The 13,568-nt window shown below is 43.4% G+C and overlaps 1 protein-coding gene across 10 annotated transcripts in view; it reads left to right on the top strand.

The window, feature by feature from the left end:
- Positions 1–13,568, top strand: part of kiaa1109 (KIAA1109 ortholog) — a 533,049-nt gene that overhangs the window by 15,878 nt on the left and 503,603 nt on the right. For all 10 annotated transcript variants that reach the window (XR_013576358.1, XM_078539938.1, XM_078539971.1 and 7 more), the window contains exon 2: positions 13,344–13,461. Coding sequence is in view for 9 of the 10 variants with exons in the window: in XM_078539938.1 (XP_078396064.1) it covers positions 13,362–13,461 (100 nt within the window). In the remaining variant the exon portion in view is untranslated. The remainder of the gene's footprint in view (positions 1–13,343; positions 13,462–13,568) is intronic.

Below are 13,568 nucleotides of genomic sequence, written 5' to 3'. Positions count from 1 at the left end.
CCCACTGGACTCAACATTGAGTTCAACAACTTCAGGCCATGAACTCTGTCCTCCGTTTTGAATTTTTTTCCTCTGTGCCAGCCTGTATTTTGTTTTCATGTTTTGCTTTCAGACAGTGCTGACCTTTTATTCTACTATTCTATTATTCTACTATTAACACCTACTCTGGACTAAAGTTTTTGCCTTGATACTATCATTCCCACTCCCTTTGTCTTTCCATGACATCTTTGCCATTTAATCGCTCCTGCTCTTCAACCTATCCTTGACCTTCTATTTTGCTCTGCCTGCGCTTCTCCCTTTGTCAACAGCATAAAACCTATTACATTTCTGTCCAGTTTTGAAGCAGAGTCATATTGGCCTCAAAACATTAACTCTGTTTCTCTCTTCACAGATTCTGCCAGATCTGCTGAGCTTTTCAAGCATCCTCTGTTTTTATTTCAAATTTCCCGTGTTAGCAATATTTTGCTTTTAACTTAAACATCATGTCTGTCATGAACTATCTGGTCAGTCTGCAGATAATGCTGTCTGTGTATTGTGGTGGAGCCTTTCCTTAAAGGAGAAGGAAAGTCTGGAAACAATGATCTCTGCTTAAAATACTCACTTATTTTAAGTAATAATCTTACTGAAATTCTGTTTGGTTTTTATTAAAAAATCAGTGTTATTAGTCATATGACAAGGGCATTTGTCTTCCACCACCACCTCCACATTCATTTCGGGATTGTGATCAACCCCAGTTTGAGCAATGATAATTGCCTATATAAACTTGATAGGATTATGTTGATTTTGTTTTATTTATCAAGAAAATAAGAAATTATGATATTTTTCTTCTGGTAATAACCCTGGCATATTTTCTTATGTACTGGAAGTCAGGCTGTAATTGGATTAAGAGCTAGAGTGACGTCAAGGATCTAAATTCAACAGTAAAAAATGGTCACACCTTCCTCTCCCTCCCAGAACCATGATAGGGTCCCCCTTGTCCTCACTTATCACCCCACCAGCCTCCGCGTTCAAAGGATCATCCTCCGCCATTTTCCACCAACTCCAGCATGATGCCACTACCAAACACATCTTCCCTTCACCCCCCCGGCGGCTTTCCACAGGGATCGTTCCCTCCCGGACACCCTGGTCCACTCCTCCATCACCCCCTACACCTCAACCCCCTCCCACGGCACCTTCCCATGCAACCACAGAAGGTGCAACACCTGCCCCTTTACTTCCCCCTCCTCACTGTCCAAGGGCCCAAACACTCCTTTCAAGTGAAGCAGCACTTCACTTGCACTTCCCTCAATTTAGTCTACTGCATTCGCTGCTTCCAATGTGGTCTCCTCTACATTGGAGAGACCAAATGCAGACTGGGTGACCGCTTTTCAGAACACCTTCGGTCTGTCCACAAGCATGACCCAGACCTCCTTGTCACTTTCCATTTCAACACACCACCCTGCTCTCATGCCCACATGTCCGTCCTTGGCCTGCTGCAATGTTCCAGTGAAGCTCAACGCAAACTGGAGGAACAGCACCTCATCTTCCAACTAGGCACTTCGCAGCCTTCCGGACTGAATATTGAGTTCAACAATTTCAGATCATGAACTCTCTCCTCTATCCCCACCCCTTTTCCGATCCCCCCTTTTCCAATAATTTATAGTTTTTTTTAATTAATTTTTTTTTTGCACACTATATTTTTTCTTTTCCCTCCTATTTTTAAATTTATTTCGATCTATTGTTTCATCTCCACCTTTTAGCCCATTTCGATCCCTACCCCCCACTCCACCCGCACTAGGGCCATCTACCACTAGCTTGTCCTGTTTGCTACCCTTAATGTCCCTATTAGCACATCTTTTAGATAATACCACCACCATCAACACTCCTTTGTCCTTTTGTCTATGACATCTTTGGCAGTCTCTTCTTGGGCTCCACTATCACTGGCCCTCTATCGAGCTCTCCTGTCCCACCTCCTTCTTCCAACTTATATTTCATCTCATTTCTATATGTCTTAGTTCTGATGAAGGGTCATTCAGACTCGAAACGTCAACTGTGTCCCTCTCCATAGATGCTGTCAGACCTGCTGAGTTTTTCCAGGTATTTTTGTTTTTGAGTAAGAAGTGGTTTTGACATGTTGATGTACCAAGAGGAACTTCAATCAGAGTTTTACATAAAGCAATAACAGGAATAGTTTGAATTGAGTTGTTTTAGTTCAAAGGGGGATATATGCAGGTTGTTAAAAAGGTGAAAGGAAGTGAGGTTAGGATAGGGTAAAGTTGTTTTTTAACAAGCCTAAGAGCTAAGTAAAGAACGACTTAATCAATTCTGGGAAGAAAGTATTTCTGAAGAGACTGGTTGAAACAATAGAGAGATCAATTGGAAGGAATGCATTTAAGGAAATACTGAAGCCTATGTGAGGGGGTAGCTGCTTAGATCTCCCAGAAGACAGGAGGATAGCTGAGCAGAACTCCCAAGAAGACAGTATGAACAAGGCCAGACCTGAAGACCCAGTTGTTGTCAGCCTCAGAGGACACCCCCAGGATAAAAGGCACAGTGTGGTTAACAAGTATTGGAATTCTGTAGATTTTAAAATCTATAAGAATAGTTGCTGAACAGAAAAGGGAAGGGCTAGTTCTGAGGGTAGTTAAGACTTGTGGAACTGTTTTAAAGTAATGTTAGCTGTGAAGCTATTCTTCTGTTTAAATGTAATTATTTAAAAAATATAGAGGAAAAAAAACAAATGTTTACTTTACTATAAAATCATAAGTAGTTGAGGAAATTATTTTCTGATTTCAGAATCGCTCCTTGTACTATACAAATTGGAAAAAAAATGTTTTGGTAGCTGTTTTAAGTTTCCCCCTAGGGTTTGAGCAGCTTGGCATTTACCACCTGCCCGTGCCGTAACATATTTTATGCTTTTGGGTTTGCCTATTTGAATTTCCAGTTTTGAATGATCTGTGTTTTCTGCTGCTTCACCGTTATTGGAGTTAGGATAATCATGCCAAGCTCAAACAATTGAACCTAGCAGTATACGAGAATAGCATTGGAAACAGAAGCAGGGAAGTGAGTTAGCCAGCATTCATAGTTCCAAACTTAGAGTTTCACATTGTAGTGAACAAAGCAGGTTTGCAAGATAAATCCTTTAGGTCTCTGCTTCTTAGTCGGTAAGTTGGGTTAGTTTTTTTTTCCCACTCAACTGCATACTCGTGTGCATCTTAATCATTCTCAGCACTTATATCATGCAATCATCAACATCTGCCTTTCACCGCCCACCTAACTGTGTGAGGAAAGTTAAGGGCTGGCGTTAGTCAACATGGGGTTTGCTTGACAGCAGTTGAAACAGTATGAACACTAATTTTAAACAAAACACGTTTTGAAGTGTTGGAAGTGCAGGGAACATGTTGACTGCAACTACTTACTGTACCAGCATATAAATTCCTCTGCTCAGGTAGGTGAGGGGAAGCAGAGCACTGGAACTTGGGAAGGAAGAGAGAAAGACCTGAGACACCATAAAAGTTTTATTTTTACAGGAAAATCTTTTTTGTAGAAAAACTTTTTTGCAGTGCTAGTTAAACATTATAATTCCAGTTGTTGAGATCTTTCATCCTCTAATGTTGAGGTTTCTATGCATACTCGATGCACTTCAATCTTGCTTCTCCTGTGCTCCATTCAAATTAGTGTGTTGAGATCCTCACATTGGGCCTCTATGCCTGTTCAGCTGTTCTGGTGAGAATGTCCATGTGTTCTGAGCTTCTCCATAAGCAAAGAACTGCTCACTGTGGAAAATGTTGCTATCAGCACATTTTACAGCTGATAGAGTGGTTTCACAGGGTTGAATGATTGTGGCCAGGCTGTTAAGCTTGTGTGAAGCTGTGGTGACTAGTGTTTTCCACGGAGCTATTCTGGATGTATGGGAATATGGGCTGACTGGTCCAAGAGGGAGGGAGATCTGATTCAAAGGGTTGTCAGTCCAGGCAAACTATGTTGTGAAAAAGTATATTTTCCTTCTCATCGCCCTACAAGTTGACTTACTTTTCATATTTAATGTAGTGGAATAGAATTCTGTCAGCTTTCCTGTTCATTAAATGAATGCTTACACAGAGTTGCATGACCTGTTATTTTGCAGTCATGTTGGATCACATGCATTTTAAAGGAAAGATGATATTGTCATTGATGTCGTATTACTCATAATTTTTAATAACCGATGTTGCAGAATGTAAAATAATCAATTGACTTATCTAAAACATCTCTTTCAAAACATCTCTTTTACTTTAAGTAGACAAACTGCAAAAATCTATAATACAGTAAAATTAAAAGGAAAGGAATAATTTTCTACAGCTCTGAAGAAAAGCTCCTTGAAAGTTACCCCTGGTTTAACTGAAAATATTTCAATAATGGATGTTGAAGTGCCTCTGAAGAACTTCTTTCTATTCTAGCAATTCCTCTCAAATTCCTAAAAAAAAGAAATCAATCGAATTGCCCCTCAATGTTCTATATTGCATGGAATGCATGCATCATTTTTGTAATCTCTCCTCATAATGTAACATTGGAGCCCTGGCAACAGTCTTGGTGAACCTGTGCTGCGGTATATCCTTTCTGAGGCGCAGTGTTCAGAACTTCAACCGTGCTCCAGATGTAGTCCCCCCAGGGCTTTGTATAGTTGTAGTATATCTTCTTCCTCTTTATACTCCAGCTTTCTAGTTATAATTGCTAATGTTCTATTTTGCCTTTTTGGTTATTTTTTGTAACTGACTACTGCAGTTTGGGATCTGTATATAAGAGCCCAAAATCTATTTGGGCCTTTGCTGTTCCTAGCTCTTTACCATTTTAAAAAGTGTTCTGATTTTTTTTTTTGGATCCAAAATGGATGACCTTGCATTGCCTGCTTGAAGTGCATCTACTGCAGTTTTGCTGACTTGCAATCTATCAATGTCTTTCATAATTTTATGCTCTCTCTGTGAAGGACTATTTCTTCCAATTCGAGTATGTACACATTATTCCGTACTGTCTGTCTTTTACCACCTAACCAATCTAGCAGCCTGTTTTCTTTCTTATGGTAACATTAGTCAGTTCCAGTCTTGATTCATCATTTGTTTCCCTGGAATTCCAGGTATATTATCCTCTTCCTCTGCTGTGAAGACAGACACAAATTACTCAACAAATCTGTCATTTCCTTATTTTCTGCATCTGTTTTTAAAGGGTCCACATTACCCATGAATATCCTTTCTCTTCAAGTGTATTTGTAAAATCTTTTTGCTAATCTTGCTATCCCTTCCAACTTTCTTTTTACATTCCTTTTCGCAGTTCTTACTATCTTTATTGTATTTCTTTGCTGTTCTTCGTATCTATCATCATCCCTTGGATCTGCACTTTTCTTTGAGCTTTTGTATGTGCTTTCTTCAGTTTTATATTACCTCTCACCTCTTTAGTCAATCATGGCTGTTTTATTTGATAAGCAGAGTGTACCCTAAGGAGTATATATTGGTCCTGTATTAAGCTTTTTTTTTGAAAATTTCCCACTGTTCATCTATAGTTTTACCTCTTAGCAGTTTTGACCAGGTTTGCGTTTCTGATCCCATTAAAGTTGGTCAGCCCAAAATTTGTTATTTTAATAACTGTCTCAGGTTTCTCATTTTTTAAACCTAATGTTGAATGCAATCATCCTATGATCATTATTAGATTCTTAACTAAGTGTAGTTATTATTAAATATACTGTGGTGTGCCCTCTTCTTGGTTCTAAAACATATGCTTCAGAAAAGTATTCTGAATGCAAGGCATTTGCTACCTTTCTAATCTGGGCTACTGTGTTCTTTCCATCTATGTGAAAATTGAAGCCTCCCATTTAAAAAAAGGAAGGTGGTGGCATAGTGGTATTGTCAGTAGTAATGCAGAGACCCAGTGTAAGGCTTTGGGGACTGGGATTCAAATCCCATCATAGCAGATGGTGGAATTTTTAAATTCAATAAAAATCTGCAATTAATAGTCTAAGGATGACCATGAAACTATTGATTGTTGTAAAAACCCGTCTGGTTCAATAATGTCCTTTTTAGGGAAGGAAATCTGCCGTCCTTACATGGTCCAGCCTACATGTGACTCCAGATCCACAGCAATGTGATTTGACTCATAAATGGCCTAGCAAACATCAAACCACTAAAAAATCAATAAGGAATGAAATGGGACGGGCCATCGACCCAGGCACTGGAAACAACAATGGCAAACTCAGCCCTGTCGATCCTGCAAACTCCTCCTTACTGACATCTGGGGACTTATGCCAAAATTAGGAGAGCTGTCTGACAGACTAGTCAAGCAATAGCCTGACATAGTCTCACGCACGGAATCATACCTTACAGATAATGCCCCAAACACCACCATCACCATCCCTGGGTATATTCTGTCTCACCGGCAGGCTAGACCGACCAGAGGTGATGTCACAGTGGTATACAGTCAGGAGGGAGTTGCCCTGGGAGCCCTCAACATCAACCCCGGACCCCATGAAGTCTCATGGCATCAGGTCAAATATGAGCAAGGGAACCTTCTGTTGATTACCATGTACCACCCACCCCCTCAGCTGATGAGTCAGTGCTCCTCCATGTTAAACACCACTTGGAGGAAGCACTGAGGGTGACAAAGGTGCAGAGTGCACTCTGGGTGGGGGACCTCAATACCCATCACTAAGAGTGGCTCAGTAGCACCAGTGCAGACCGAGCTGGCCGAGTCCTAAAGGATATAGCTGCTAAATTTGAGTCTGTGCAGATGGCAAGGGAACCAGCAGGAGGGAGAAACATATTTGACCTCATCCTGCCTGTTGCAGATGCATCTGTCCATGATAGCATTGGTAAGAGTGACCACCGCACAGTCCTTGTGGAGATGAAGTCCCATCTTCACATCGAGGATACCCTCCATCGTGTTATGTGGCACTTCCACCCTGCTAAATGGGATCATTTCGAACAGATCGAGCAACTCAAAACTGGGTACCTATGGGGTACTGTGGGCCATTGGCAGCATCAGAATTGTACTCAGCCACAATCTGTAATCTCGTGGCCTGGCATATCCCCCACTGTACCATTACCATCACACTGGGGATCAGCCCTGGTTCAATGGAGAGTGCAGGAGGGCATGCCAGGAGCAGCACCAGGCATACCTAAAAAATGAGGTGTCATTTCCTTATATCATAAGGTCAGAAGTGGGGATGTTTGCTGTTCACCATTTGTGACTCCTCAGATACTGAAGCAGTCCAAGTCCAAATGCAACAAGACCTGGACAATATCCAGGCTTGGGCTGACAAGTGGCAAGTAACATTCATGCCACACAAGTGCCAGGCAATGACCATCTCCAACAAGAGAGAATATAACAACATTCAATGGCATCATCGCAGAATCCCCCACTTTCAACATCCTGGTCATTACCATTGAACAGAAACTGAACTGGACTAGCCATATAAACACTGGCTACAAGGGCAGGTCAGAGGCTAGGAATCCTGCAACGTGTAACTCACCTCCTGACTCCCCAAAGCCTGTCCACCATCTACAAGGCACAAGTTAGAAGTGTGATGAAATAATCTCCAATTGCTTAGATGAATGCTGTTACAACGTGGCAGGTGATGTGTGCCAGATGGACTAAATCCACAAGGGAAACTTGGTCACACTATCACAATGGGGGTTTTGCAATTTGCATCTATTACAAGAAGATTTGGGCACAGAATTCAGAAGTAATGAGCCCACTAACACCTTGAGATTTTAAAAACAAGATTAAAACATTTATTAACAAAAGAAAACATTTTAAGCACAAACATAAGATTACAGTTACTTAATGCTATAACAAATCCCCAAATTTCTAATTAAACTGACTCCCAGCTACACACCCCTTTAAGGCAACAGTCCAAAATAGATTTTAACTTATCACAGCAACCACTTGACAGTGGAATTCCAAAGGTTTTTCTCCAACTTTAGTTACTGGACACAGCAGACTTTTGCAAACATGGCTGGAGGCTTCCCCAAGGCTGTTTTACACACTCCTTTTAGTTCTTATATGGCCCACAACATCACGTTCCTTCCACCTTTTATATATGTCTCTTTCTCTTTTTAATCTGTAAATTCCAATGTTCTATATGTCTTTGGAAATGTACATTTCCCATAATATAAAAGTCTTTTATTTGGCCAATATGGTCAGTACCTTTTGGGAAAAATAAGCATAATAACATTCCCCTATTTATCATTAGTAGTAAACATCTTACTATCCCTTTGAAACCCAAACAACTCCTTCACTTATCTAAAAATGCAAATTTCCTTCACATCCTACATGCTAAGACCTCATCCCTGTTCACACTTAGCACTTCAAATGCCTTTTACCCCTAACTTCTTTTGATAATTTCAATCTTGCAGCCTAACTGACTCTAATTTAATTAAAGCACACAGACCAAACCATCTACACTCAACCAATAAACCTACTTTGTAATAAACCACAATAATATTATGAAAATTATTATAGTTTCGTGACAGTGCAGCTCCAACAGCACTGAAGAAGTTTGACACCATCCAGGACAAAGCAGCCTGTTTGATTGGCACCCAATCCACAAACATTCACTCCCTCCACCACCGACGCACAGTGGCAGCAGTTGTGTACCATCTACAAGATGCACTGCAAAAGCTCACCAAGGCTCCTTAGACAGTATCTTCCAAACCCATGGGGCAGCAGACACACAAGTTATCGATCTTTGTGGGGATCCTAATACTATTTCCCTATGAGCTGTTATCTCTCACTACTTTTAGACTTCAAGCATGCAGCCTGTATTTCCAGTGAAGCCCAACGCAAACTGGAGGAACAGCACCTCATCTTCCGACTAAGCACTTTACAGCCTTCCGGGCTGAATATTGAATTCAACAACTTTAGATCTTAAACTCCCCCTCCCCCCATCCCCACCCCGTTTCCTCCCCCTCCCTTTTTTTTTTGTTTTCAATAATTTATATAGATTTTTCTTTTCCCACCTATTTCCATTATTTTTAAATCTACAACTAATACCTTGTCAATCTTTCCACCCCACCCCCACTAGAGCTGTACCTTGAGTATCCTGCCATCCATTCTTAATTAGCACTTTTCTTAGATAATATCACCACCTTCAACACCTCTTTGATCCTTTTGTCTGTGACATCTTTTGATTATCTGCTCCTATCACTGCTTGCTTGTCCCTACGACCACCCCACCCTCAACTTCTCTCCCCCCGCCCCCCACCTTAAACCAGCTTATATTTCACCCCACTCCTAACTATACTTCAGTTCTGTTGAAGGGTCGTGTGGACCCGAAACGTCGACTCTTTTCTTCTCCACCGAAGCTGCCAGACCTGCTGAGTTTTTCCAGGTAATTCTGTTTTTGTTTTGGATTTCCAGCATCCGCAGTAGTTTTTTGTTTTTATCTCTGTGTTTTCATTGTTCATCCAAAGCTCATTGCACTCTATGCTAACTCAGTTTTTTCTATAGGGCTTGAAAACTACTTTCTGTATCTTGATTTGTCTCCTGTTATAATCCATCCCTGATGAACCTAACCATGCAGCATTAGCTCAAGAAATGCTGCATTGTGCATAGGTAGTTCTGTACAATTCTCAAATTTGTCATTATGATGTTATTGCATTTTGAATTTACTGGTTGATATTTAAATATCCTTAACATGGCCAATAGTTGACTCATTGGCTGGGATTTTCCATGCCTGCTGGCGTTGGGCATGTTCGTTGGTGAGAAGGACAAAAATCGGTTTCACGACGTAGTAAAACCAGTTGTGATCGTCTGCTAAGCCTGTCGATGGTAAAAAATTGGTTTTACGACGTTGTGAATCCAGTTTGCAGTCGGCTGCTCAGCCCGTCTGTGGTAGGCCATGTTCCCCGCCATTGGATGTCAGAAACCTCATTGTAATACATCAGAATATCATTATAAGGCCAGCTGCTGAACTCATTTCCCCCCCCCCCCACCCCCAAGCTGGATCGTCCATGGGAAAAGATGCCGGTGTAGAACACATCTTGACAACTGTGAAGTGCAAAAGTCAGGACTTACCGCCAGGGGCTTGCTCACATTGCGGACATCTGAGGAGCAGAAGATGCTGGAACCCAACAGCAACAGGATCGTGGAGGAACGTCCATGGTGTGCTGGGTGGATTCTCATGGACGTGGCTCTGCTGAGAAGAAGTTCATAGAAGTTGGAAAGTCACCGTTGATGCTCACAATGTATGATGGTCGAGGGGGTGGGATTGACTGGGAGAGAAGAAGTGTCGGGGTGGGTTGAGGTCGGGGGGTGGGAAATGAAGGTGTTGGGGGGGAGGGAATGCAGGGGAGGAGTGGGAGAAGATGATAACTGGGGGTCTTGGGAAGGTGTAAGTGAAGGAGTTTGGAGGAGGGGGAAGGAGTGCAGTGAGGGGCGGAAGGGTTGTGGAGATGGGGAGGGAGTCCGGAGGAGGAAGGAGTTGGGGGTGGGGGGTGGTGGGAGTGGGAGTTGAGGGGAAGGAAGGAGTTGGGGAGGGGTGGGGGTGGAAGCATTAAGAGTGGTGGAAGAAGCATGGGAGTCAGGATGTGGGAGAGACTAAGCGGGTGGGGGGTAGGGGTTCGGAGATGGAGATGTCCTGGTGAGCGTGCAAGGGCAGGGTCTGATGCGTCCATGGGTGCCTATTGGGGAGGGAACTGAGGGTGGGCGTGGTATGAGGGGACGGTGAGAATAACCGAGAGCAGTCACAGGGGAGAGGTGGAAGGTGATTTCCGGGGGATCAACTGTGATGGGGGAAAGGAAATGGGAGACTAGGGGAGCACACGATAAACTGAAACCAGACCATGTTTGTTAAATCAGAAGTGAAACAACATTTGTGGTGGGTGAGATCAGGTGCTGCGTGGAGTGTGATCATTGGGTGGATGGAGATGTAGGTCAGCTCAGAGGGGCAACTGAAAGCAAACCCCAGCAGGCAGCATTCAAAATGCTCAGGACATTGTGGTGAGTATGATTCGTGAAGGATCCACGTGCGTGGGAGAATGCTTGCCTGAGGGTCTGAAAGGCCCTGTCACACACATGCTCCTCCCTCCAGAATAACTGGTCTGCACACATCTCCGCATTCTGCTGGACCAGGGTCTCCATGGTGTCTGCCATCCTCCCCATGGAGACCGGGTCACCATGGGGAGGATGGCAGCCATGGAGACCCTGGTCCAGCAGAATGTGGAGATGTGGCATAGTGGTATTGTCACTAGACTATTATTCTAGAGACCCAGGGTAATGCTCTGGGGACCTGGGTTCCAATCGCATCGCAGCAGATAGTGAAATTTGAATTCAATAAAAACCTGGAATTAAAAGTCTGATGATCACAAAACCATTGCCGATTGTCGGGCAAACCCGACTGGTTCACCAATGTCCTTCAGGGGAGGAAATCTGCTGTCCTTACCTGGTCTGGCCTACATGTGACTCCAGACCCACAGCAATGTGGTTGACTCTTAAATATCCTCTGAATAAGGGCAGTTAGGGAGGGGTAATAAATGCTGGCCTAGCCAGCGGCACCCAGATCCCATGAATGAATATTTTTAAAAAATACACGCACATGTGGGCACCATTTCATCAGAGAGCAGGCAGACACACTCCTCTGACTTACATGCCACTCTGCTGAGGTCTCCCAACAGCTCTGCGTGATGCTCCCACCCTTTCTGCTGACTCTCCAGGATGGCTTGGAAGGCCAAACCTACAGACTTGTTTCGGATCTCACAGTTGGCTGATCCCCAGAAGTCCTCTGAGTGCCGGGGAGCTCACATGAACCTGCCTTTTGCTGCTGTGGATGTGTGTCCGTGCGGTGACCACCAGATTGTGAATCCTGAGTCTGCTCTAGATCTAGGTTCCACCAAGGTGTGTGTCTCTGTGCTGGTGGAGGATGTGCGTAAGCATTGTGATGGGTCTTCCAGGCTAATTATTTCCAGCTCTTCAATGGAACAGGTGTCCCCTTGGCTGCAGGTGAGGACGTGGATGGAGCTGAGGTAATGGCCAGCTGAGTGTGTTGGTCGCTTGGCAGAGCTCCCTGTGAACCAAAGTAGAGATAAGTAGTGCATAGAGATAAGCAGAGTCAAAAGCAGGAGAGAGAGCACTTACATTTGCGTTTGAGAGGGATGATGTGGTGCAGGATTCTCACGAGGGTTTTCGCCACTGGCCTCACCGCCACTGCAGACACAGTCCACATCCTCGCCAGTCAGTGCGATGGCATAATCCTCAAAGTGAGTGAGGGGCCTAATGTGGGCTACTCCAGCCCCAGTCTGTAACCTCTCCCCACTGATGTGAGCCAGCTTCTCCTGCATGAAAACAGATGGAGAGAATGTGAGCAGGACACATGGCGCTGTGTGGAATGTTTGTGTGGTGATCAGAGCCATAGACAAGATGAGGACGTGAGCTCGAGAGGGTATGAGCCTGATGGAGATGTGAAGGTGTGTGAGAGAGTTAGTGGTGTTGTTCCTTGAGGTTGTAGATCCCTGTGGATGTGTGATGAGCTTGTGAGTTTGAGGGTTGAGGGTGATGAGAAGAGTGAATTACCTTTGGTGGAACAGTTGAGACCATTCATCCTGTCCTTTTTTGCAGGACATTAGCGCTGCCACCGCCTCCCAAGCCGGAATAAGGTGGTTGCTGCCCATCCTGAGGCCAGAGTGGGTGTAGAGGACATCATGGCGAGCCACCACTGTGTCTAAAAGTTGCTCGAGGGATGTGACATTGAACCTGGGGGCTGCAGTCTTTTTGCCTTTCGGGGTCATGTCTTCTTTGCAGCAGTCATAGATTGGAAGCCCTGAGAGGTGTGCGTGCGGCTGGATTTTAAATATGGTGCCCAGCATGATGAAGCGACGATGCTGGCGTGGCAGGCGAGTGAGAGCCCGCCTGCCATGGAAACGGCGTGTTTCCCGGGAATGCATAATTAATGCGGCGGGTTTGGGATGATATGGTGTGAAAAGCCATTGTGGCTGGCAGGTAAAACATGGTTTTACCCACCCACTACCCCACTTGGTGCAAACCTGGGACGATTCCGCCTATTGACTCCTTGACAGTATATGAAACTGTGGATAATATTTCTACATAGCAATGAGATATACAAGTATTTTGAGGGAAAATTTTATTTCTCCCCCATCTTTCACTATACAAGCATAAAACAGGTGCTTAGTTGTGGAACATCTCTTTTAATATAACTCCATATGTTCTTCAAAACAATTATGTTAAAAGGCTTTTAGCTCTGAAGAAGAGTCAAATGGACTTGAAACATTAACTTTGTTTCTCTCTCCACAGATGTTGCCAGACGTGCTGAAATTTACCAGCATTTTCTGTTTTTATTATGTTAAAAGGTTTCACTTGTTTCTTTATTCTTCTTTCCCTTCACAGCTCCAACTTAACATAATAATGGACACTTTGAGAGACAATGGGAGCATTGTCCCATCCCTTACAGATTTGGAAGGTTTTCTTACAGAGCACAATTCTAATGTTGTGTGGCTTTTTGTTGGTGAGTGTTTACGTTTATTGTAAATTTAATTTGATTTTAATCTTTTCTCGCAGTTTTATTTCATCTGTTGGAATTTGACTAGCTCACAAATGAATTTATTGTTTCTG

The sequence above is a fragment of the Cetorhinus maximus genome, chromosome 1 (assembly GCF_964194155.1).
Source record: "Cetorhinus maximus chromosome 1, sCetMax3.hap1.1, whole genome shotgun sequence".
In the NCBI taxonomy this organism is placed as follows: Eukaryota; Metazoa; Chordata; class Chondrichthyes; order Lamniformes; family Cetorhinidae; genus Cetorhinus; species Cetorhinus maximus.
The sequence above is the reverse complement of the archived record's forward strand: the minus strand, read 5'-3'. Positions and strand labels throughout refer to the sequence as shown.